The sequence below is a fragment of the Leptopilina boulardi genome, unplaced genomic scaffold (genome assembly GCF_019393585.1).
Source record: "Leptopilina boulardi isolate dan_hultmark-lab unplaced genomic scaffold, ZJU_Lbou_2.1 LbouV2_248, whole genome shotgun sequence".
Classification (NCBI taxonomy): Eukaryota; Metazoa; Arthropoda; class Insecta; order Hymenoptera; family Figitidae; genus Leptopilina; species Leptopilina boulardi.
In genome coordinates, this window is record NW_026137805.1 from 2848770 (window position 1) to 2875591 (window position 26822).

At 27.7% G+C, this 26822-nt stretch overlaps 5 protein-coding genes across 8 annotated transcripts in view; 3 read left to right on the top strand and 2 right to left on the bottom strand.

The window, feature by feature from the left end:
• LOC127280599 (sushi, von Willebrand factor type A, EGF and pentraxin domain-containing protein 1) overlaps window positions 1–8004 on the top strand; it is a 52795-nt gene extending 44791 nt beyond the window's left edge. Inside the window, exons 16-26 of one of the 2 annotated variants that reach the window (XM_051303699.1) lie at window positions 74–2297; window positions 2373–2585; window positions 2659–2814; window positions 2895–3018; window positions 3113–3175; window positions 3578–3768; window positions 3840–4477; window positions 4586–4935; window positions 5012–5214; window positions 5303–5419; window positions 5621–8004. In XM_051303699.1, the coding sequence (XP_051159656.1) occupies window positions 74–2297; window positions 2373–2585; window positions 2659–2814; window positions 2895–3018; window positions 3113–3175; window positions 3578–3768; window positions 3840–4477; window positions 4586–4935; window positions 5012–5214; window positions 5303–5419; window positions 5621–5652 (4311 nt within the window). In that variant the 3' untranslated portion in view covers window positions 5653–8004. The remainder of the gene's footprint in view (window positions 1–73; window positions 2298–2372; window positions 2586–2658; window positions 2815–2894; window positions 3019–3112; window positions 3176–3577; window positions 3769–3839; window positions 4478–4585; window positions 4936–5011; window positions 5215–5302; window positions 5420–5620) is intronic. The other variant, XM_051303700.1, reaches the window with a different exon arrangement.
• A 2536-nt stretch (window positions 8005–10540) lies between these two features.
• On the top strand, window positions 10541–18279 carry LOC127280661 (uncharacterized). The gene is made up of 6 exons (XM_051303815.1): window positions 10541–10598; window positions 10841–10929; window positions 14289–14363; window positions 14911–15238; window positions 15328–15749; window positions 15839–18279. The coding sequence occupies exons 1-6, from the start codon at window positions 10541–10543 to the stop codon at window positions 16460–16462; spliced, it is 1596 nt and encodes a 531-aa protein (XP_051159772.1). The 3' UTR covers window positions 16463–18279.
• Window positions 18280–18543: 264 nt separating this feature from the next.
• LOC127280629 (coagulation factor XIII B chain-like) lies at window positions 18544–20744 on the bottom strand. The gene is made up of 7 exons (XM_051303766.1): window positions 20518–20744; window positions 20269–20433; window positions 19962–20189; window positions 19710–19874; window positions 19247–19438; window positions 18996–19160; window positions 18544–18837 (listed from the first exon to the last, which is right to left on the bottom strand). Exons 1-7 carry the CDS (start codon window positions 20597–20599, stop codon window positions 18605–18607), a joined length of 1230 nt encoding a protein of 409 aa, XP_051159723.1. The 5' UTR covers window positions 20600–20744; the 3' UTR covers window positions 18544–18604.
• A 493-nt stretch (window positions 20745–21237) lies between these two features.
• Window positions 21238–22534, bottom strand: LOC127280636 (P-selectin-like). The gene is made up of 2 exons (XM_051303779.1): window positions 21722–22534; window positions 21238–21465 (listed from the first exon to the last, which is right to left on the bottom strand). Exons 1-2 carry the CDS (start codon window positions 21912–21914, stop codon window positions 21260–21262), a joined length of 399 nt encoding a protein of 132 aa, XP_051159736.1. The 5' UTR covers window positions 21915–22534; the 3' UTR covers window positions 21238–21259.
• A 467-nt stretch (window positions 22535–23001) lies between these two features.
• LOC127280606 (uncharacterized) overlaps window positions 23002–26822 on the top strand; it is a 263749-nt gene continuing 259928 nt past the window's right edge. For 2 of the 3 annotated variants that reach the window (XM_051303726.1, XM_051303728.1), the window contains exons 1-4: window positions 23002–23085; window positions 23985–24158; window positions 24774–24937; window positions 25814–25987. The gene's annotated coding sequence lies outside the window, so the exon portion shown is untranslated. The remainder of the gene's footprint in view (window positions 23086–23984; window positions 24159–24773; window positions 24938–25813; window positions 25988–26822) is intronic. The other variant, XM_051303727.1, reaches the window with a different exon arrangement.

A 26822-nucleotide genomic window follows, 5' to 3' on the forward strand; every position in this document is an offset into this window, starting at 1 on the left:
ATTTTTTAAAAAAGTTGTTAGAAAATTTATGGTTCCAACAGATGGTGAGTAAGTGTTTCTTTAATGCTTTCAGATCAACCCTTGCACTGCTAGCGGAAATCCATGCAACAATGGAGCGACGTGTATTGCTTTACAGCAAGGACGATACAAATGCGATTGTTTGCCAGGTTGGGAGGGTCAAAGTTGTGAGATTAACACCGATGATTGTGCAGAAAAGCCTTGTTTATTGGGTGCCAATTGTACCGATCTGATAGCAGACTTTTCCTGTGACTGTCCTCCAGGATTCAGCGGCAAACGTTGTCACCAAAAAATAGACCTCTGCTCGGGAAATCCTTGTTTAAATGGAATTTGTGTTGATAAGTTATTCAGTCACGAGTGTATATGTCATCCAGGATGGAGTGGATCAGCTTGTGAATCTAACATCAATGAATGTTCAGCGAAACCTTGCAAGAACGGAGGACAGTGTACTGATCAGGTGAACGGTTACAGTTGTACCTGTGAGCCAGGATATACTGGTAAACAGTGTCAACACACTGTCGATGATTGTGCCGTGAAACCTTGTCAAAATGGTGGCAGCTGCATAGATCAACTCGAAGGTTTCGTTTGTAAATGTCGACCTGGATTTGTGGGATTACAATGTGAAGCTGAAATCGATGAATGTTTGAGTGATCCTTGCAATCCCGTTGGTACAGAGAGATGCGTTGATTTGGATAATAAATTTGTCTGTCAGTGTAGAGAAGGATTTACCGGTGCATCCTGTGAGGTGAATATCGACGATTGTGCCGCTGATCCTTGTCTAAATGGAGCAACTTGTAGAGATGAAGTCGGAGGTTTCAAATGTATGTGCACTGAAGGATGGACTGGTGATCGTTGTGAACTCGACGTTGGTACATGTCAAAATCATCCTTGTCAAAATGATGCTGCTTGCGTTGATTTGTTCCAAGATTATTTCTGCGTATGTCCATCGGGAACGGATGGTAAACAATGTGAAACAGCACCTGAACGTTGTATTGGAAATCCTTGTATGCACAATGGTCGTTGTCAAGACTTTGGATCTGGCTTAAATTGCACATGTCCGGATGATTTCACTGGTATTGGTTGTCAATATGAATATGACGCTTGTCAAGCTGGTGCCTGTAAAAATGGAGCCTCTTGCATTGACAATGGAATTGGATTCACTTGCATCTGTCCACCTGGATTCACTGGCAAAACATGCGAGGAAGATATCATTGACTGTAAGGAAAATTCTTGTCCACCATCAGCTACCTGCGTTGATCTCACTGGAAAATTCTTCTGTCAATGTCCATTTAATTTAACCGGTGACGATTGTAGAAAATCGATTCAAGTTGATTATGACATGTACTTTAGTGATCCAACCCGCAGTAGTGCTGCTCAAGTGATTCCCTTCTTCACAGGAGGTAAAAAGAGTTTGACAATTGCTCTTTGGGTTCAATTTACACAGAAAGATGAAGCTGGAATATTCTTCACGCTATACAGTGTCAATTCACCGCACGTTCCAATGAATCGTAGGCCAATGATTCAAGCACACAGCAATGGAGTGCAAATTTCTATTTTCCCTGATCTTCAAGATGTCTATTTACCATTTAGGGAATATGCGACAATGAACGATGGACAATGGCATCATGTGGCTGTTGTTTGGAATGGTGAAAACGGTGGAGAACTTACTCTTATTACAGAGGGATTGATCGCAAGCAAAACTGAGGGATACGGCAGTGGAAGAAATCTACCATCCTACGCTTGGGCAGTTCTTGGTAAACCTCAAAGTGAGAACGTAAAAGGTTACACTGAATCCGGCTTCCAGGGACATTTGACAAAAGTACAAGTTTGGAGTCGAGCTCTACATGTGACAAACGAAATTCAAAAACAGGTTCGCGATTGTCGTACAGAGCCAGTACTTTACCAAGATCTAATTCTCACCTGGGCTGGTTATGATGAAACAACTGGTGGTGTTGAGAGAGTGGTTCCTTCACATTGCGGCCATAGAGTCTGTCCACCTGGCTATGGCGGTAACAAATGTCAACAATTAGAGGCTGACAAAATTCCACCAAAGGTTGAACATTGTCCAGGGGATCTTTGGGTGATTGCGAAAAATGGTTCATCAATTGTCAACTGGGATGAGCCACAATTCTCCGATAATGTTGGAGTCGTGAGAATGATAGAAAAGAGTGGCCATCGATCAGGACAAACTTTACTCTGGGGTACTTATGACATTAGCTATGTCGCTTATGATCAAGCAGGAAATTCCGCTAGTTGCAGTTTTAAAGTTTACGTCTTGTGTAAGTAATTGACTTTTCTCTTCTTTTAATTTTTTGCGAAATGGTCAGTTTTTAATCAATTATTATCGATTTTAGCCGATTTCTGTCCGGAATTAGAAGATCCAATTGGTGGATCTCAACAGTGTAAGGATTGGGGTTCTGGTGGTCAATTTAAGGTATGCGAAATATCTTGCAACTCTGGACTCAGATTTTCGCAGGAGATTCCCAAATTCTACACATGTGGAGCTGAAGGTTTTTGGCGACCTACTATCAATCCTGGATTACCACTCGTCTATCCTGCTTGCACAAGTAAAAAACGATTTTCCAAATTATTCGAACAAAAAAATTGACAAAACGTTTGAAAACTATTCTTCATTTACAGATTCAATCCCGGCTCAACGTGTTTTCAAAATCAAAATGAACTTCCCCACTTCTGTGCTTTGCAATGAAGCGGGTCAAGGAGTTCTCAAGCAGAAGGTTCGAAATGCCGTCAACTCTCTAAATAGGGACTGGAACTTCTGTTCTTTCTCATTCGAAGGTAAAGTGATTCTTTTCAATTCAAAAAATGGAAAAAAATTTCTTTTCATTTGATAACTTTTGACATTGATTGTGATTTAGGTACAAGGGAATGTAAGGATTTGAACATTGATGTTCAATGTGATCATCGATCTCGTGCAACTAGAGAAACACATGAAGAAGATGCAGGAACGTACACAGTATCAGCTGCTGTACCAGTTGAAGCGTAAGTAATTTTTTAAAAAAAATTTTTTACTAGAGAAAAGTAGCTTTTTTAATTACTATAAAACTTGAAATTTACTTTAATTGTTACCTCGTAGAACAAGAAGATCGCGTCAAGGCAGTGATACCTACGAGGTGCAGATCTCATTCCCAGCGATAAAGTAAGAATTTGTCGCGAGATTGATTCATATGTCATAACGAAGTCACTCGATCATTGCTAATAAATACACTTAACTGGAAATTTAATGCATTAAATCAAGCGAATAAACATTGCACGTATTACTAACTAAATAACATAAAGATTTTGTACAAAAATTTAGTTAACTAAATGAATAGTTAACTAATGATAAATTATTTCGATTAGGAACACAAAAAACAGAGTAACAACATTACAGACATCACGCTTCACAGTCTGGTGAACATTTGGAATCAATAGTTTGGAGATTGGGTCATCTAATTTAATTATTTTATCAAATGCAGATAACGGCTGTATATAATGGCGCTATGAGCATCAAGCAATATATCTTTAGCCAAAGACTAATGATATAATTTTCGTTTTTCAGTGATCCGATTCTAAACACCAATTCGAATGATCGAGCATCTGTACATACATTACTCCAGAAACTTATTTTGGAGGAAGATCAATTTGATGTTCATGATATTTTGCCAAATACCATTCCTGATCCGGCGTCATTGATTCTTGAATCAGATTACGCGTGTCCGGTTGGTCAAGTTGTTATGGCACCTGAATGCGGTAAGTTTCCAAATTGGGAACCTTTTTTTTATTTTGTCTTCTGCTTCAATAACAAAAATTTTTTCTTTCAGTTCCATGTGCCGTTGGTACTTTCTACAACGAAGCAACGAATAAATGTGACTTCTGTCCAGTTGGAACCTATCAAAGTGAATCGGGACAATTGAAATGCAGTTCATGTCCAGTGATAGCGGGACGTCCTAGTGTCACCATTGGACCTGGTGCAAGAAGTGCTGCCGATTGTAAGGAACGTTGTCCAGCTGGAAAGTACTATGACGATGAAGCGGGACTTTGCCGAAGTTGTGGACATGGATTCTATCAGCCAAATGAAGGAAGTTTCTCATGTTCTTTGTGTGGTTTGGGTAAAACAACGAGAACCGCTGAAGCAGTTTCTCATGAGGAATGTCGCGATGAATGTGGATCAGGACAACAACTTGCTGTTGAAGGAAAATGTGAACCTTGTCCTCGTGGCACCTATCGAATGCAAGGAGTTCAAGCTTCGTGTCAGGCGTGTCCATTGGGTAGAACAACACCAAATATTGGATCAGCCGCTATTGAGGAATGTTCACTTCCTGTTTGTGAGCCTGGAACTCATTTGAATGGTACTCTCAACGAATGTGTCGAATGTAAAAAGGGAACCTATCAATCCGAATCGCAACAGACTTTCTGCATTCCTTGTCCACCTAATACCAGCACTAAAGGATCAGCTGCGGTAAGAGATTTTGATTTTTTGTTACCTGATGTTAATTAAATGTTTTTTAAACCAAGCACAACAAATAGAAGTAGACTTTTTTCTAATGAAACCTTAATTTTTTTACAGACCAGCAAAGATGACTGCACAAATCCATGTGAGACAAGTGGTGAGGAATTCCACTGTGACGCCAATGCTTATTGTTTGCTGATCTCCGAAACAAGTGATTTCAAATGTGAATGTAAACCAGGATACAATGGAACTGGACACGAGTGTACTGATGTGTGCTTAGGCTATTGCGACAATGAAGGAGTTTGCTTCAAGGATTCCAGAGGACAACCATCTTGCAGATGTAGCGGTAGCTTCACCGGCAAACAATGTACCGAAAAATCTGACTTCTTCTACATCACCGGAGGAATTGCATCGGGAGTAATTCTTGTCATCTTCATTGCTCTTCTCGTATGGATGATTTGTGTCAGGTTTGTGGTCACTAGCAAAATGATTCTTCTTCACCTCTTAATAAAAAAAAATCTCACTATCGTTATTTTATTTCAGGGCTTCAAAGAAGAAAGAACCAAAGAAGATGCTAACACCAGCAGCAGATCAAAATGGTTCACAAGTCAACTTTTATTATGGAGCACCAACGCCTTACGCTGAATCAATTGCTCCATCTCATCACAGTACTTACGCTCATTATTATGATGATGAGGAAGATGGATGGGAGATGCCAAATTTCTACAATGAGACATACATGAAAGGTACTATAGTTTCGCCACAATTAAGTTATAGCAATAACATTTTATTTATATATTTTTTATTTTATTTATATTTTGGGCATTTTTTCAGAGAGTCTGCATAATGGAGGTAAAATGAATAGTTTAGCGCGATCAAATGCTAGTATTTATGGAACAAAAGAAGATCTCTATGACCGACTAAAGCGACATGCTTATCCTGGCAAAAAAGGTTTGTTTTTTAATTTATTCTCAATTATTTTAGCTTTCCTAATTGTTATGCTGTTATAAAAAATATTATAAATAATTAAATTTCTAAAATTGTTCTTTTTTAAAGAAAAAAATACATTTGGGGGTGGTTTTTGAGGTTTAAGATGAAAAAACTTGGCAAACAAGAATAATCATTAAAATGGAAATTATAATTATGTTACAGATAAAAGTGACAGCGACAGTGAAGGACAGTGATGTCGAAGAGTCAATAAGAAATGAGAAATAAATATAAATTCCTCCCCCCCCTCCCACTCATCCAATGGGACGTCGAACATTAACTATTATTGTGTTCTTTACCAAGAAATTGTTATTTATATTTTGATATTAAGCAAAATAATAATTGAAATACGCTGTAAAAAAAAGAAAAAGATTCACGTTGATAAGTGTTAACTGCTGATTGTATAACATTTTTTTTTTTTTTTTGCAAATTCAGAAAATTTAGAAAATTTCTTTTAAATAAGAAATGCATTTATTTTTTGCTAAGTGAAAATTTTGCGCTTTTAAAAATAAAAAGTTAATATTATTATAATTTAGAATCCGTTATAGTTGTTTTTACAAATTCAAACCACCGCTGTTACCAGTAGCGAACTATATATACATATATAAATATATATAGATAGACGGTCAAATTAGAAATTGATTAACTATGTTTTTTTTAATTTTTCAGCGCGCTACTTAACAATACAAATATATATATATATAATACATATAATAGATATCATCCAGAATATTATAATTGTAGACAATCGTTTGTAATTACAATTAATTGACAATTGTGATTGTAATTATAGTTTTCATTAGAATTGTAAATTTTAATCATAATTGTATGATCGGGTACAATAACCATCTTTACACTTGAACACCGTGGGAATAGTGACGCCTATATGAAATTCCTCGCTCATTTGATTGGCTGTCATTTCATGATCTTGAAACAGTAGCCGATTAAATGAAAGAGAGACTTCTCTGGGTGGATCTCTACTCATTCTACTCTCAGCGTAAAAGAAATTAATTATTCAATTTCATATAATTGTTATTATAATTATATTACTTACCATGGCAGTTATTGTATCCGAACTCTCAAATGTGACTAATTTTTATAGAAACAAATTATTTTACAATTATATAGTTGTCTTTTGTTTATATTCGTGTTAAATATGTTTATAAATGTAACAATTGTAATTTACTTAAACAATTATTAAAGTTTATTAATTATAATCACAATAATGAAATTATTTGTAATTATCGAACAGCGGTAAAAATATATCGTGTGAATCTTAATAATAATAATAATAATAATTAAAAGGGACTGAATTGCGTATGTGTGTGTACATTTGTGAGATTGTGACAAAGAATGAATTTTTTTGTAACTTTTGTATTTAATATAGCTGAATATCTCCGTTCTTATATATTTTTATTCAAATCATTTGGAATCCAATGTTATTTTAATTTGACAAAAAACTTAATATGTCTAACGGTGCGAACGTGTGAATATATATGTAATATTAATTAACTAAGCGAATTTTAAACTTGTTATTATAAATATATATATATAAATATATCTGTTTTTGTACAATATATAATTGACGTAGTGTAAAGCCCGCGTGTATATGCGTGAGTTTTACTATAAAAGACGAATGTTCGGGAGAATACGAGTAGGATTTCCCAGTGTGTTGTTTTTCGTGACTGATGAGTGTCACTATTTTTCTAATTATATACATTATATATAGTCTTCCATGTATAAAAAAAATTAATTAAATATTAATTATGAATCCAGATGCAATAAGTGTCTTTTTGAAGTAACGCCCACGTGTGTCTCGCCTTCCTTCTCATTGGTCATTCAAAAACTAGGAGAGGGAATTCGATACTTCGAGCTCGAACTTAAAAGACATCTATTTCATTTGGACTCTTAGTTATTAAAAGAAAGGGGAAAAATTAAATTCAATGGCAGATTTCTCGATGAAATAGTCTGCAATTATTAAAAAAAAAATGTTTTTTAATTCTAAATTTTAAATAGAAACAATCTATATGCAAATATATGATCATTTTACATTTGTCTTTTTCTCTAAATTTCCGCGCGTGAAAAAAATATATAAAAAGAATTTTTTAATTTCACTGCCAAAGATTTAAATTCGTGTAGTTTTCAGGAGAGAGTGAGAGAGAAAGAGAGAGAGAGAGTGTTTCGCTTTGATATTATATAGTATATATAAAATAAATTGAAGGCAAAGTCACTGAGATTTTCAGGCTACTCTTGTAGATAAACTATTTTTTATTATTAATATTATTATAATTATTATTAAATCATTTCTAATAAATATTAATTTTTATACATTTATTAATATGCGATATTGTAAGAAACTATTTTTTTTGTATCGTGCTCAATGTTTCATTAAATATCAAGTCGACAAAATATGAAGCCTACTGCGTTACATATATAAATATATATATATATATCGATATATGTTATATGATAATATGAAATTTGTATAAACGCTTTATTGTTTATTTAAATAAAGCTTTTCAACTCTAAGTTGAAAATTATAAAAAAGATGTTTAGTCTAAAAATTTCTTTCAATTCCTTTATTCTAAAATGAAATCTTCACTATATTGTTAGTCTTTTTTTAATAATGTTATATACATATATTCCTGCATTTTGTTTGTTATTTTTAATTAATTTATTTTTGTTTTATTTTATAGTGTAGAAAATGGCGGCTCCAAATATGATGAACGATATGTTTAAAATCAATTTGCTTGAAATTTGTTACTTAGGAGTTTTTTCAGAGTCACTGATTAGGGAGCGTTCATAAACTACGTAGACCTATTTTTGTGACTTTTTGACACCCCCCTCCCCCCACGTAGACTAACGTAGACTTTTGATGAACCCTCCCCTCCCCCCGTGTTTCACGTAGTTTTTTTTAATATGCATTTTTACTACATATTTAATTATGAAAATTCCTTATAAGAAAATAATGTTAAAGCTGAAATGTTTTCAGTATAATGTTTTTTGTATAATATTTTCGCGATTATAGGTAATTTATTATAAAATTTTTTTTCTCAAATAATTCTAAAAATATAATTATTAGAGACTCTGTAATAAAATCATTACAATACAGGATAAATTTATCCTGTTTTTGTCCTCGTATGTCAAGTACGAGGAAAATAAAAATAATGAGTTAAAAAATCTATTAATTTTATATATAAACCAATTTTACGCAATTTTTGATTATAGTTATCAGTAAAATACAAAATTAATTAATTTCTGTAATTAAATTTTTATAATTTTAATTTTATAATATTTTAATTTTTGCACGTGAAAAATTTTATTTTCTATAATTACATTTTCATAATTATAAAATTGTAATGATTTCATTACAGAGTCTCTAATAATTATATTTTTATAATTATTTGAGAAAAAAAATTTTATAATGAATTTCTTATAATAAATTACTTATATTCGCGAAAATATTATACAAAAAACATTATACTGAAAACATTTCAGCTTTAACATTATTTTCTTATAAGGAATTTTCATAAGAGATGTAATTGATTAAATTTTAATTAAAAAATTTTGATTTTTTAAAATAAATAAAATTACACTTTTTAATAAATAAGGTAGGTACTTATTATAATTATTGCTGTAGTAATTAGAATAAATTCACAGTGATTCACTACACTTTAAACATTTTGGAAAAACCTTCTCAAAATAATTACATTTTTATACAAATATAAAAAAGAATTTAGATTGACAAAAATAAAGAGATCTCTTTTTTTTATTAGAAGTTCGAACTCCCGCGCAATTTTAAAAAAGCAAAGAAATTAATTTTAGTATATATTACGTAGTTAGAGTCGACACCCCCCCTCCCCCCACGTAGACTAAGGTAGAATTTCGCTTAACCCCCCCCCTCCCCCTAAACATGCTACGTAGTTTATGAACGCCCCCTTACGAATCCGATGTTATTTTGCCCAAATTCAAAATGTCGTACGAATTTTAAAAAAGTGAATTTATTCGCTTGAAACTTGTTGCTCGGGTATTTTTGAGGTCCCTGATTACGAATTAGCACTTTTTAATATTACAAACTATCATCGTGTAACCTTTGAGGTTTTTTGTTTTTATTTTATACGCAAATAATTTTCTTTTCTTTTTTTAAATTATTATATTTTTTATAGACTTGTTTCAGAGACACTTTTTCAAATTAATGAAATTTTTTTTTATAATGTATATGTGAATCGTTTCTCCGTTATTTAGCTCAACGAATCGTAAAAATGTGTAACGCATAATATTTTCGAATGTTTTCCTCATATCGCGATTTGTCTGAAGGTCTCTCTAAATACAGAGATTGTTTTTGCCGACAAAGGGACTATATTTCTCGTCTAGACTATGAGCTGATTCACAGCGTAGGGTTATTTTTATATTACTCATGTAAGTAATCCAATTTTTTTTCTTACCTGGATAATTACGTATAAAAAATCATTTTTATTTTACTCAAGCATGTATTGTGAGAGTTATGTGAGAAACATAAAAGTATTTATATGCCTATATGAGTTATGAAATTATGATATTTTATGAGCTACCCTCGCAACGAAAGGATATCCTCAGGATATCTTGACATGACTTAGAATATCCAAATCGCCTCAATAAAGGATATTTTTCAGATATCCCTACGGCATACTACAAATATCCCCAGAACATCATATGGATATCCTCAAGACATCCTAGGGATATCCTTAGGATGTCCAGAAATATCCTCAGGACTTTAGTATATCCTTAAAATATATTGTGAATATCCTCTGCCGCACTCTAGTATATCCTTAAAATATCTTGTGAATATCCTCAGGATATCCGGTGCTGTAAGGTTACTAATGATAAATTTATGATTTTTTATGAGTATCTATAAAAATTTGTAGTAATTTTTTCTAAAAAAATGTTTATTTGTGGCTTCTACCATAGTGTAAACCAGCTCTATTTAATCATACATGTATGTATTATATCGATCGTTGTCCATGTGTGTGAGTGTGTGACGAGTTTCTTGGAATTCCCTCCACAAAACTCAATTCCCTCCTCGCGAAGAATGCTGATTGGTTAACAATGTGCACAGAGATGCAGCGATTGGTTAAAATTGACGTCAATTCTGCTGTGAAGCGCTGTATACATCTCTGCGTTGCAATATTACCAGCTCGTGACGTGATAAAGTAGCACAAGTTCAGCGGAATTCGTCGTGTACACGTTGTGACTATAGACTTGAGAAACTTTTTTTTACTTTCCTCAAAACACTACGAATTACCGACACCGCTAATTTATTAAAAAAATTTAAACAAAATAGAAAAAAGTGAATAAATAAAACTTGTTCTGCATTTTTCTATATATATATATATATATTGTGAAAAGTAATTTCAACTGCCAAGGTGAAATCGGAAATACGCAAATTTCATCATCAAGTGGAAGGCACACCAGAAAAATCTATCAAATTCGGGAGGGTGAGTCTCATTCGCAATTCTTTGTCTCTAACGCGTGAGTTTCTTATATAACCGGTATAACAAACGTCATCAAATTTTTTATTATTATCTTATTTTTTCTTTTTGATAATTTGCAAATTTTCAAAATTTACTTGTTTGCCCTGATTATGATTATTGAAAAATATTCTTTTTTTTAAAAAAAATATCTTATCAAATGTAAGACGCATCAAGTGTGACGGATCGATTTTTTTTTGCGATTTTAATTCTTATTTCTTGCTGGATTTTTTATTTAATTTTTTTCAAATGGAATGGGAGGGGGTTGGGACTATCCTTGAAGTAAATTTTTTCATTGTGAGAATGAGAAATGTGGACGAAATATAATAACGAAATGCGCGTTATATAACACAACCTTTGATGTTTGCGACGACGTTTCACTGGCGTTTGATAGTGATAAAAAAGTTTACAGTGATAATTGAGGAAAAAATTTACAATGACTCTCAAAAAATGTCATCCCACTGAAAGAATAAAAACATTACTTGATAAGTTGATACTTTTCTAAAACAGAATTTTCTAACATGTAATAATTTTTTTTCGAAAAAAAAAATTTGCATTTTTACTTTTTTATTACTACAAAGTTTATATTTTGACTACAACATGAAACCCATTTTTTTACTAAAACATAAAACGTTTTTACTGTAAATTTAAATTTAAATTTATTTATTTTTTTTTAAATTATATTTTTCTAAATTTATTCTTTATTTCTTTTTCTATACAAATATGAGACATCTTTATATATAATTACTAACGCAATTGTCACTCATTAATTGTTATTTTTGAAGTTGAGACAATAACAACTATTTCTGACTTTTTATCAATACTGTAGTATTATCGCTAAAAGTCAAAGATAATAAAAATGTGCAAAAAATATTTTTTTTTGCAAATGTATAATTTATAAAAAAAATTTTTTTTTATATTTCATTTAAAAAATATCCTGAAAATTATAAACATAAGAATAAAAAATATGATTACATGGTTTTAATATAAATTAATAATAAAATGTTTTCTATAAATGTTGATCGACTTTAAAATTTTTGCACCATGAGTCATTAAATTGACTCAATGCTTAACGGTGTCGCCTCTTTCCTGAAAAAATTTCATGTTCATACATTCATAGTAAGAAAAAAAGAAGATAAATTGAACAAAATGTTTTAAACAAAAATAAATTTATCATACAAAAATTTATAAAGAAAAAAAGGTAATAAAAATCTACACTAATATAAATAAAAAGACAGAATGTAAAAAAAATGAAAAAAATTGTTTTTTAAATAAATAATTTATTTTTTTATTTTTTTATTAGACAATGGATTATAAATGACTCCTGAGGATTAATTAATATCGCGATAATTAAATATATATATATATGTACATTGGAAAAATATTCCGCGAGAATGACTAAGCAATAATCGAGCATTGGTCAACGTTCTCTGTTAGCAATGACGACTCTTTATTAAATCGCACATCATTTACAATTTGGCATACTAAAAAGATCTTTTATCTATACATATTATACTGTTTTTTTGAATTCATGCCAAAATAACTACTTTCAAACAAGTGATAAAATTTCCTTTAGTTATAAAATTACTAAAAATCTTCATCACATAAAAAGTTTCCATCTTTACAGAATTTATTTATATTTTACCAAATCACCATATCTTATTTCAATTCTTCAAATTAAAATTTCGGAATTATTAGTTTTTTTAAATTAAAATTGTTTTAAATAAAAAAAAATATATATAAATTTAAAATAAAGTTTTTTTCTGAATAATAATGGAAAATGTGAAAAATATTTACTTATCGGTAATAAATTAATGCACTTGTGTATATCGTCTGAATTTATCAATTTGATTATTATTGGGTTACAATTTTATCCTACAATTAAATTTTGTTCACTTTATCAAAAAAAAAAAAAAAATTGTTTTCGAAAAAAAAAAATCCTCTTATTAGAGACAGAAAAGAAAAATTGTCAAATGAAATTTAAAAACATACTCAATGAAATTGTTGTTACATAAAGGATAACAAAAATTGAACAATCACATAACAGATAATAATTGTGAACGTCACAAAAAAGTTTTCCATTGTTATGTGAAAATTTTAATTTATTGAAGAATAAATTTTTTTCTCTTCTTATTTGAACATTGGAATTTAAACCATTTTTTATACATTTTTCTAAAAATAATAATTGTATGCAAATTAAAAATTAATAAGTATTTTTAAAAATTTGAATTTTCTTTTTCAAATTGACGAGAATTATATGTAATTTTGTTTATATAAATAGAAGCACTATACATAGTACAGTAAAATTTAGCTTATCTTTATATGTAATCGAAAATTAAATTCACATTTTAATGATGACTCCCGAAATCCAAATTATTGCAAAATATTCTGAGAACTTGAGATAAAATCAGTCTGTTTTTGAGCGGCTGGTAATTATATATCAAATTTTCCGTAAAATTTTCAAAAGAATCTTTAGATTTCATCACTTTACTTGCTTTTAATGTTATATTTTAATGAATTGATAAAATCATAACAAAATTTTAAAATACGTAATTGTTTGTCATATGAGTAACAAGCAAAAAAAGAGAAATATAGTAGTTTTATAAAGTGTCTTGCACAATCATTTCAAATCTAGATAAAATAACATTTTCTAATTATAGTCATGATAATAAAGGAAAATATATAAAAATTTTCGACGTTTGGTCAAATTTTATTGTGAAAAAATTTTAATTATTACAAATTATTTGAATAATTATTTAAATATTAATTATAAATATTTTACTATTTACAGTAAGTATACCTAAGAAAATTCTGTATTAAAATTAATTAAAAAAATTTTTTTTTATATTGGACTCTATCTAGCCTGAATTTTAAGGTTATGTTCGCCTCAAGAACCTACATGACCTTGAATATATGAACCGGGAAAATTGAAGCAAAGTATCATCGCAACCTAAGTGTTCCATTGATCTCAAGAATAATAAAAAATGTTGCCAGGTTTTCGAATAATTAAAAAAAAGTAGTGCGAGCGTGCATGGAAAAAAATCGACAATCGATAGCTCGTAGTTAAAGTCTCGCAGGCGCAGGGCCACGAAGTAGTCGCAGGGCTCCTTCGTTTAAGCGCCAGGGCCGAAACAAAAAGTTAAAAAAAGGCGCTGACCCAAGCACAATTTTTTTGTTTTTTTTTTTTTAATGAAAATTAAACATTTGTATAACACGAAAAATATAAATATGTAATGAATTAATTTTATATTTAATTAACAAATGATATAAAAATAATAATAAATAATTTTTTTCAATGATTTATAATAAAAATTAAATTTTTTCAGGCCTCCAAAATCCCTCCCATTTACGAGCGTTCAACGGCTAGCAACATTTCCATAGAGAAAGGGGGCGACTTGATCGTAAGTAATAAAAAAGAACAAAAAATTAGGAAATGTTTATGAATAAATGATGACAATGCAATAATAGGAATGTGAATTACAAAAAAAAACCACTATATGATATAATAATTTTACTGAAAGAAAAATTTTACCCCAAAAATAGAAAGAATTTCATCAATATTATTATTGAGGTGTTTAAAATGAACGGGTGGGTATTTGATATATTTAATTATTATTATTATTAATATAGTTTTTTTTCAATTAATTATTTTAATTAAATTATTTAAAATTATTTAAGAATATAATTACAAACTATATGTAAAATTAAATAACTTGAAAAACGGTAAGTATAGTAAACAAGTTTTTTACACCATCAATAATGTAAAATTGAAAATTAAAAAAAATTTGTTTTTTAAAACAAATTTCTATTTTTGTAATTTTACATTCTGAAATTGGACAAATAAGAAGTAATATTTATATGCGCATCATTTTTTTCTAATTATTTGTACAAAAATAAAAAGTAAAAAAACTATCCCTAATTTTATTTTTCTCTTCTTTTTTTGTTAAGCTATTATCACAATGCAACCGTCAGTCACATCTGTCATCTGTTTCTCATGGCGTGAGATCGAGGCCTCCAGAGGAAGCAACAATACATGCTTCCTCGAAGACGGAAATGATTCCTCTTCTGAGTCCGACGATGGAATCGGAAATATTAAAAGAATCCTGGACAATACCAAATATAAAAAGCAACAATTTTCAAAATACCGACGAGGAGAACACGGAGAATTATTCCATTTGGGAGGAGAACTTTCAAGATCTGAGCGGTTGGTGCATGGACCAATTTCCACAACAATACGATTTTCCTATAGGTGAAGCGATCAATTGCAAACTAACCGGTAATTATTATTATTAATACTTTTTTCATATATTAATAAAAAAAAGAAATAGTTATTAATTGTTGAAAAAAATTTTATTTCATTTTTAGATATGAGCTATGAGAATGATAATGTCTCAACAGTGGAAAGTGTACCCGAAGAATTTACAATTGTTTACGACGAGAAGAGAACTAATGTCGAAGATATTTTGCATATTGCTGATCTTTCAAATTTACCATCTTCAGTGGTGAAATTTGAAAAAATTGATCCTAACAACTATACAATGGCCAATGAAACGGATGCTTGGCAAAATTTAACCACTGGCAAAATTATCGATACAACATTCATCAATATTGATAATGATACTTCACATTCATCAACTAGACCTAAAGTTACAAACAATTTGAAAGTTCAATTACCAATTCAACAAGTGACACAGGGGAAAATTATTGATCCCTTGGAATCAACTGTACTTTCAACATACACTACTTATGAACCAGAATCTTTTGATCTACTCTCCTATCTCTGTGAAGTATGTATTTATTTTTTTTCGCCAACTTTTCCAGTTTTGAAATGCTGAGACTATTTCGAGGGCAGATTTGTATTTTGTATTATTTTTAGGACGAAGTCGCTTTACCTGCTGCATGTAGTACAGCTTCAGCTTCATCACAAAAAGTTGTCAAGACAAACGCAAGAAACGAAGAGAAGCAATCACCTAAAATTAAAAATAAGGAGAGAACATTGAGAAGAAGACGAGAATCAGTCAATCAAAAAGTTGAAGTTCATGAAACTAGAATTCCTTCTTCTTCTTCTTCCTATTTACCTTCTCCATCATCATCATCATCATCATCATCTTCCTATATGGAGAAATTATCATCGCGTAAAAAAACAAAAACAGTCAAAACATTGAAAAAATGTTCAAAAAATGATGGTGATTTGTATCGTAAAAAACGAAGGGGTCCTAAACGAAAATTGGAAACTGACTCGGAAAATGACGATGATAATTGTGATAATGATGATGATGTGTTTTCCGATAATAGTTATCGTGAATCACGTGAAAAAAATAATGAGGCCTCAAGAAAGTCACGTATGAATAAAAAGGCAAAAGAAGAGGAAATGTCACGAAGATCAACACAACTCGAGAAAGACAACAAAGTGTTAAAAATGAAAGTTGAGGAACTTGAAAAATTAGTGACATCAATGCGCATGGCATTATTACAATCAGCATTAAAACGTGAGCGATAAATATAATATATCATATATATCGAAAAACGAATTTTTCCCACAAAAAAAAATTCGTTGAAAAAATAATTATTTTTTCTTTTTGGAAAAGAATTATTGTTATTTAAGGAAAACAGTTTTTTTTAAGAAAAAATCTTTTTTAGAAAGAAATTTATAATAATTTATAATAATTATAAATTATTTTTCATAGGTATAGAAAATTTGTTTTCTAAATTTTACATTTGGAAAAAATGTTTTTTTTTATAAAAAAAAATTGTTCTCTTTTTTTCTTTAGAGGAAAAAATTTATATTTTTAGAAATATATTATTTTTCAGTCAGTAAAACTTATTTTTACTTACGAAATAATTCTTAACAAAAAAATAATTATTTCAAAAGAAGAATTTTTTTAAAGGAATATATATATATATTTGCGAGGAAAGAGAAATTTGTTTTTTGAAAATTGTGTTAAAATTTCGAGAGATTTATATTTTTTCTTGCAAATTACACATGCATATATGGGTCATTGAGAGTGGAGAAAAATTCTTTAGAATTAGTTATGCTTGAAAAGCACTATTAAAATTTACTACTAATGTATTGTAAAATTTTGCATGATAGTTTATTTTGTTATTTAGATATACATTTCTATCTGGCAGGACACACTTCATATGTTTACTGAATATACAAAAAATTAAAAAAAAATTATTAATAATAATATTATTAACATTATAAAAGAAACAAAATGATATATTTTCGATTTTCAATAATATTTTAAAATATATTTTCTAAAAAATGAATAATTATTGAAAATTAAGTATTTCTTATAAAAAAAAAATTAGTAATTTTCAAAAAAAAAGAATATTTTCAAAATAAAATATTTTTTGAATAAAGAAAATTTGTAAACAAATAGAAAGTGTGTCTTCGTATTCTGAATATATATTTTTACCCAACAGAATAACAAATGCCAGTGTGTGAAAATTAGATTTTTATATATGAAGTATTTTTCATCCTATCAGTTGAGTTTGAACGTTACTTGCAAATTTCTTAACAATCTTATTACTCAATTTTAATTTCAAAGAAGAAAATTAACATACATAAATTTAACATTTATTTTGTCTAATAGAAAAAAAATCAAAATTTTATTATACAAAAGTTTTGTAAATTCAACTACCCACATATTAAAAGTTTTATTCTAAAGAACTGAAAAAAAATTGAAGAATATGATTTTTTTATGATCGTTAAATTTTATTATACTTTTTACTGTAAGTAAGGAAGGAAGAAAGTATTCAAGTGACGTTTAGACTGAAAATATTTTCACTTGAAAAAAGCACTGATAGTAATTATAAAAAAAATTCGTACTTAATATGTTTAAAAATGTACGTAATTTTTTTCTCGTAGTTCCAAAAAAAGGTTGAGGACAAATATTAAGATTATCTTGCGGTGGACCTTTTTTTAAAATATAGTTATCATTCTAGATTGAAAATCGGTTTTGGTCATTATATATTTTATTTAAAAAACATGACCAATCACCGTCTTAAGAATTCAGGAATAAACTACAAAAGTTTTTTTCCACAAGAATGAGAATTTTTTATGCTTTTACTTAGATATAGCTGACATATTTTTATACGAATCGCCTATTGTTTAGTGGTGGAATTGAAATAACTATTTTTAATGGACATTTGTTTATATTTGCTTCTAAAATTTAAACTGATCGACAATTATTGTAAATTGTGAAATATATTTTCTTATAGTCACAATATTTTAAAGCTTAATAATATCTCTTTCAAAAATGTATAAAAACATGTGTATTTTGTGAAATAAATTTATTTCAAAACAGAACAAAATTTTTTTTATTCAATTATTGTTTAATAATTTGCCAAATTTACAAAAACTATTTCGATAGTCAATAAATCCTTCATATTCTGATTCATTTAATTCACATACAGAAGGTATAAATAACAAATGAACTTTTATTTATTTATGGTAGACTCACACCTATTAGTGTTTACAAATGAAGATATTTTTTTAGCATGATTATGCGTAATTTTTTGATAAGTAGATATAGAAAAGGTTTTAGAAAAACAGTATTAGATATTAAAAAAAATATGTTTATAATTTGTCAATATGAAACTTTTATTTTTTTATACTTGTACAAATAATTGATAACAATTAATCAAGTCCTTCATATTCTGATTCATTTAATTCACATACAGGAGGAGGATTTGACCATTTTCCATCCCTGCAGAATGACCATCTAAATCCAATTAATTCATAATCATCATTTTTGCATCTATATTCTAATTCTACGTCAGAATTATCAGTACTTTTGGGAAAAACATGTCCATGTTCAAGTGTGTAATGCAAAGGACGTGGTCTACTAAGTAAATATAAGCAATCATTGTCTGAAAAAAATTGAATACTTGTCTGAAGTAAGTTATATATTTTCATTCTAAAAGAATGTAACAAAATTAAAAATTTTCAAATTTAAATTAGTGTAAAATTTTTATAAAAAATTAAAGAGTAAAATAAGCAAATAGTCAAAATTGACAAAATTTCTTACGAATACAACGAATCTGAGGTTTATTCATCCATATTCCATTACTGCAGTAAATAATTAAATCTGCAGATTTCGAATAATTTGAGTTGCACTTTACTGTTGCACGATCGCCCATTTCATTTATTGTAACTTGTCCATTTTCAATCTCGAATGGCGTACACTTTAAATCTGAAAATAAGTATAAATAAATATATTTAATATAGACACAAACACATACATATATCAATTCTATTAAATTTCATTTTCTATTCTACCTTTAAATTTGCATACAGGAGGAGTATTTGACCATCTTCCATCAATGCAAGTTGACCACCTAAATCCTTCTAATTCATAATCATCATTTCTACAACTATACTCTAATTTTATGTCAGAAGAAAATGTACGAGTTGAAGAAACAATTCCATTTTCAAGAGTATAATGCAAAGGGCTATTTAAACAATCATTATCTGAAATAATAGATACATTTATCTTAAATTAAATTATAGAAAATATTTCATCTGATATTAAAGAAAATAGAATTTCTAAATTGAAATTAACTTTTTGACAAAAAATATTACAAAATTAATACTGGAAAGAAACCAATATAATGTAATTTATTATAAATTGTAATTAGATGTAAAATTAGTTTATACATATATTTATTGACTTCATTTTTGCTAATTTAGAAGCAAAAATTTTAATTTAATTTCTTGATAAATACTTTGCAAAAATTCTTACGTTTACAATAAAAATTAATTTTATTCTTCCACATTCCATCACTACAGTAAATATTTGAATCCCCAGTTTTTGAATAATTTGAATTGCAGTTTACTGTCACACGATCACCCCTTTCATTTATTGTAACTTGTCCATTTTTTTGTTTGTATGGATAACACTTTAAATCTGAAAATTAAAAATAATAAAGTAAAATATAATTATTTAAAAACTATTTTTTCAAAAGTTTTAAAAAAGGCATTAATAAATCAATACCTGTTGATTTGTTTTCTATAAAAGATGCATTTTCTGTTACATTTGATTTACATACAGGAGGAGGATTTGACCATTTTCCATCAATGCAGCGTGACATCCATGGTCCATTTAATTCATAATTATTACGGCATGTATATTTTAAATCTACTTTCGAAGTAATTCTATGAGTAGATGAAACATAACCATTTCTAAGAGTATAATGCAAAGGACTATTTAAGCAGTCATTATCTGAAAAACGATATATAAATAAAACTTTATTGAATTACAATAATTTAGATCATAGAAAAAAATTGGTAAAAATTCTTACGAATGCAACGAACAACGAATTGATTTATCCACATTCCATAACTGCAATAAATAATGTAATCTTTATTTTTTGAATAATTTTTATTGCAGTGTATCGTCGCAGTGTCATTATTTTTATTTAATGTAACATAACCATTTCTAAGCTGATATACCTGACACTCTGAATCTGATTAAACCAAAAATAATACGCATAGATATAATAGAGGCAAATTTTTACAATTTCAAAAAAATGTTTAAGATATGTACATACTTGTCTCAGTGGTTTCAATGAAAGATGGTTGATTTGAAATAAGAAATACCACCAGAAGCAAATTAAAAATATCGAAAATCATTTTTGGATTTCGTCAACGCAAGATATTTTAAAAATTTGTAGCAAAATTTAACATAAGCGATTTCCTAATCACTTCAGTGATCAATACTGAAAAAAAAATTTTATTTGCTAATACGAATGGAAAGTTTATATATATAGTAACAAGATAGCCAAAATTGACACGTGCTTTTAGCATTTTTAAGGTAGAAAAACTTTGATTTCTAAAATTAGCCAAAAAAAACTTCGTTTACATATACAAACAGTGTGAGTCTACAAAAGGTAAATAAAAAAAAAAATTAACAAACATATATATTTAAACATTAAATGTTTTATTAAAAATAATGTTGAATATTTTACATAAAAAACTTAGAAAATTAAATTTAAAAAAACATAAAAAGTTATCAGCAAGAGAGTATAAATTACTTTTTTTAAAATGTCAAATCTAATCAAATAAAAATACGAACTCGTTAGAGTTTTTATACATATATATATACACAGTCGCTTAGAGAAATAAATATTCTAATAATCTCTTAATAAATGTTACAAGTCTTTATTTTTTCATATATGTAAACTAACAAATTATATATTTTTAGTAATATTAATTATAATAATATTTAAATATAAAGAAAATTATAATTTTTTTTAATTTGATGTAAAATTTAATTTATTTTTGCAAATTAAATTAAATTTTTGTTTCATTTAATTCACAAACAGGTGGAGGATTAGACCATTTTCCATCAATACAGAATAACCATCCTTCTCCTTTTAATTTATAATTATTATTTTTACATCTATATTTTAATTCCATAACAGAATTAGCTGTATGAAATGGGTAAACATGTCCATTTTCTAAATTGTAGTGCAAAGGACTTTTTAAACAATCATTATCTGCAAAAAAAACATTAAATATTTATCAATAAACAAAAGTAAATATATCAATTTAATTTTTTATAAAACATAAAAAATTTTCAAAATTTTAGTCATTTTTAAAAATGTTTAAAAATTATAAAAAATTAATATACTGTCATTTATTCCAATTTTTAACTGTAACATTAAATTAAAACATATGAATTAAAACTTTCATGATTTAGAAGGAATAAAAAAATAATTAAGTATTAAAGAAAATGTTATGAATAATTCTTACGAATACAACGAATAGCCAATTCATTAATCCATTTTCCATAACGGCAGTAAATAACTGAATCTCCAGTTCTCGAATAATTGGGATTGCATTCCACCACCGCACGAGTTATCTTTTCATTTAATGTAGGGGAGAGCGGGGCAAAGCCGCTATGTGGGGCAAAGGCGTTTTTCAAAATATCTTCCTTCTTTCTCATCTAATACAATTTTTGTTTACAGTTTATTATTAATATGATTAAAGCAATTAATTAGAAAAGAAAAAAACTCGAAAATATTAAGTACAATAAGAAATATAATATAAAAATAGTTTTTGCAAGGAAGAGATGAAAATTTCGTTGATCGAAGATTCAAATTTAAAAAATAGTTTTAAGCACTTGGGTCTTAAAAATATTTCGATTGAATAAATGAATCATTTATCTACACGATCTGCATTAAATTTAAATTCATTTTTTTATTTATATAAGTGAAATTTTAAAAATAAAAAATGTTTGTCATTGGGGGCAAAGCCGTTTAAAAAATGTTTTGTAAAAACAGTTGAAAATGAAAATCTGCATTACCTTTAGACATGAAGGATTTCTAACTTCAAGCGCATCAAATGTCAACAAAAATGTTATATATTTTATTCAATAAAATAACTCCAAAATTTGTCTATTGGTAAATATTGTTATTCTTAAAAAATGTTTGTAAACAATATATGTATGTATATCAATATAATGTATATTATTATTAATTTAAAATACAATTAAACAATAAAAAAATGTACTTTTAAATATTATTAATAATTAAAAATACAATTACAAAATAAAAAGAAATTATTATAAAATATACAAATATCCATTAAATGAAAACAAATATTTTAATTTCATTTTATTTACAGACTTCAATTTTATTTTTTAAATTTCAAATTTCCCATTTTTCACACTGCGCATGTGCATGCATTTCTGACGCTGAAAGCATAAGGGCCAACGCACAATAGCTTCGCGAAAGTCGTTCGCGAACGAGATGCATGAGATAGAAAAGGATACGAATATATCGCTTTCGCGAAGCTATTCTGTTTAGGCCTTTAATCGTTACATTGGATTTCTCCTCCTTTTTTATTGTTTTTTTAATTCACTGATTGTTTTTTATTCACTTATAAAAAAGGTGGTTGACATTAAAAAAAAATATGAATGTGTTGAAATAGAAAAAAATAGATTAATACAGATCTAAAATTTACTTATTAAAAGTTAATCGTTTTGAATTCAAATTCGCCATTTTGGTATAGTTTCATACTACAGGAAGTGTCGACTTGTGGCGCTACCAGTAAACTCCCACTAAAACCATTTCTTCCTCATGTTCCTCATTGTTCTACTCGTCGCAGAGAGAAGTGTAAGTAAAAAAGTGAATTCTTTGTTAATATCATTTGAGTGTTTAAAATTTTTTTCATTGATCTATTCGGTGTTCTTGTTAGTTATTTTATTCGTCCGAAATTCAGAAATACTCTTCAAATAAGTAAGAATCGGGTTCTAAATTGAATTAAAATAGTAAATTTTTGCGGTGTGAGATTCTATGTCCGCCCCATTTTGTGCACGCTTGGCTTGGCGTCATTTTTTCCCCACAATCGTAGAATGTGGTTCACAGAATTTTTGCGTTATTAATCGATAAATTTTTGTAAAAATAGATATTATTTCGGTATTTCTGTATTTTATTTACAAAATTAATCGAATTTATAATATATTGGATGATGGAATAATCGTTAATAGTAAATATATTCATCGTAAATGGAAGTGCAATTTTTTCTCACTCTAGAAGCATCGGTGCTATTTTCTCTATTATTTTACTTTGCTCGCGATCAAAAATATATTGCCAACTTGTGACGTCACACACATAATGTATATATATATATATATATATATTTATTTATTTCAAAAAATTATTTTAAATCTATTCATTAATACTTAATTATATAATATATAATTTCAACAATATATTATAATAATCTTAATTAATTAATAATAATATTAATATTTAAATATATTAAATTGTGTATTTTCACTTAAAAATTTCACAACATAACCTATAATTTTAGTTTCTAATGTCCCTTTCTTCAGATCGCGTCACATATTCAAAAAACAAAACAAAACTCAAAAATGTGTCTATCAATAAATATTATTATATTTAAAAAATATTTGTAAACTAATTAAAAGTATTTTATCTATTTATTTTTATAAAATAGAGTTTGTTTAACTAGAAAAAACAATTTCTATAGTATTATTTTCTTCTTGCAGTTAACGTTTTATTTGGAAATCCTCAGTTTCATCGTCAATCATCGTTCTGATTTGAAATAATCAGTAGCATTGTCAGTTTCCGTTTTTGCATTTTGAAAGAATCAATTGCATCGTCACTTACCGGTATTCTTGGATATTCTGCATTTCACTTGTCATTTTCTGCTTTCGTGTGAGGTAAGAATTTTTAATAAAAAATATTGAGATTTTGATTGGATTTTCCTAAAATTATATACCCCTCGATATGTCGGGTATAAATGTAAAGGGATTACACAATCGATATTATTCTTATTTTCGATTATTACATATTGCCATTTTAATTTTTTTAATATTTAAATATTCAAAAACATTAAATTTATTAATTTATTGAATATTATTATATTATTATTAATTTATTCTTATAAAATAGAATTTCTTTAACTGGAAAAAATTATTTCCATAATTTTATTTTCTTTTTCCAAATTTAAAATCAATTTTGTGGAAAAAAATAAAAAAAAAAGTCGTCCATGGGTAAACAGAATTATTTTTAAAAATTATTTTTTGCATTTATTCTTATAAAATAGAGTATGTTTAACTAAAAAATATTATTACCACAATTTTATTTTCTTTTTCCAAATTTTTAACCAATTATTTTCAAAAAAAAGAAACTTAAAAATGTGTCTATCAATAAATATTATTATATTTAAAAAATATTTGTAAACCTATTAAAAGTATTTTATCTATTTATTTTTATAAAATAGTGTTTGTTTAACTAGAAAAAACAATTTCTATAGTATTATTTTCTTCTTGCAGTTAACGTTTTATTTGGAAATCCTCAGTTTCATCGTTCTGATTTGAAATAATCAGTTGCATTGTCAGTTACCATTTTTGCGTTTTGAAAGAATCAATTGCAACGTCACTTACCGGTATTCTTGGATATCCTGCATTTCACTTGTCATTTTCTGCTTTCGTGTGAGGTAAGAATTTTTAATAAAAAATATTGAGATTTTGATTGGATTTTCCTAAAATTATATACCCCGCGATATGTCGGGTATAAATGTAAAGGGATTACACAATCGATATTATTCTTATTTTCAATTATTACATATTGCCATTTTAATTTTTTTTAATATTTAAATATTAAGAAAGATTAATTTTATTAATTTATTCAATATTATTATATTATTATTAATTTATTCTTATAAAATAGAATTTGTTTTACTGGAAAAAATTATTTCCATAATTTTATTTTCTTTTTCCAAATTTCAAATCAATTTTGTGGAAAAAAATAAAAAAAAAAGTCGTCCATGGGTAAACAGAATTATTTAAAAAAAATTATTTTTTGCATTTATTCTTGTAAAATAGAGTATGTTTAACTAAAAAATATTATTACCACAATTTTATTTTCTTTTTTCAAATTTTTAACCAATTTAATATGTAATACAATCTGAAGAAAGGAACATTAGAAGCAAATGAATTGTAGGTTGTGTTTACGACAGTTTTACTTGAACTAAAAGTTTATTTTTGATTTTGTAAGACTGATATCAGATTTATTGAATATTTTGAATGTAAAGAAGATATATTAACATTATTTTGCATTACAAGTTGAACTTCTTTGTGTATTTTCACTTTAAAATTTCACAACATAACCTATAATTTTATCTTTTAAAGTCCCTTTCTTCAGATCACGTCACATATTAAAAAAAAACTCAAAAATGTGTCTATCAGTAAATATTATTATATTTAAAAAATATTTGTAAACCTATTAAAAGTATTTTATCTATTTATTTTTATAAAATAGTGTTTGTTTAACTAGAAAAAACAATTTCTATAGTTTTATTTTCACCTTGCAGTTATAGTGTTGATTGGAAATCCTCTGTTTCATCGTCAATCATCGTTCTGATTTGAAGTAATCAGTTGCATTGTCAGTCACCGTTTTTGCGTTTTGAAAGAATCAATTGCATCGTCACTTACCGGTGTTCTTGGATATCCTGCATTTCACTTGTTATTTTCGGCATTAGTGTGAGGTAAGAATTTTTAATAAAATATTGAGATTTTGCATGGATTTCACTAAAATTATTTACCCCGAGATATCTCGGATCTAACCGCAGATGGGATAACACAATCGATATTGTTCACATTTTTACTTGAGAGGCTGATAGTAAAAGTGGGTTATAATTTGAATGGGAGTAATAATGGGTTAAAAGCTTTGCGAGCAAAAACGGGTTAAGATATTTTGATTAATTTATCTATTTAGAAGAGATATTGATGACTATTCTTTGGGACGCATGAATATTCCCTTCATTAGATTTGGCGGATCTTTTTTGGTGTCAAATTAAAAATTATCGAATTTACATTTAGTAGAATTTAAAAAAAAAGATTTTATAATGAGCCCAATTTTAATATAAAAAAATTACTATTTAACAAATTTCTGATTTTGTAGAATTTCTATTTAACTGGACTGTGATAGAGCAGATTTTCTAATATATCCAATTTTCAAGTAATACAATTTCCATATGACAAAATTTATATCTCGAAAAATGTTTATTAAACAAATTTTTTATGTATTAGAATTGTTCTTTTGTCGAAGTTCTATTTATCCAAATATTCACTTAAAAGTGTTTTAATAAACAGAATTTCCAATTAAAAGAATTTCTATATAAAAAAATTCTCATTTAACAAAAGTTTTATTCAAAAAATTTCTATAGAATCTAATTTTTATTTGATAATGTAGTCATTTGACAGAAATTCTTCTAAGCTAAATTTTTAAGACAATTCTATTAACCCTATAAAAAGAAACTGAATTTTCTCACCCTCTAAAGGGTAACTGGGGTGTCCATACACCCTTCAAACTTATGTAAA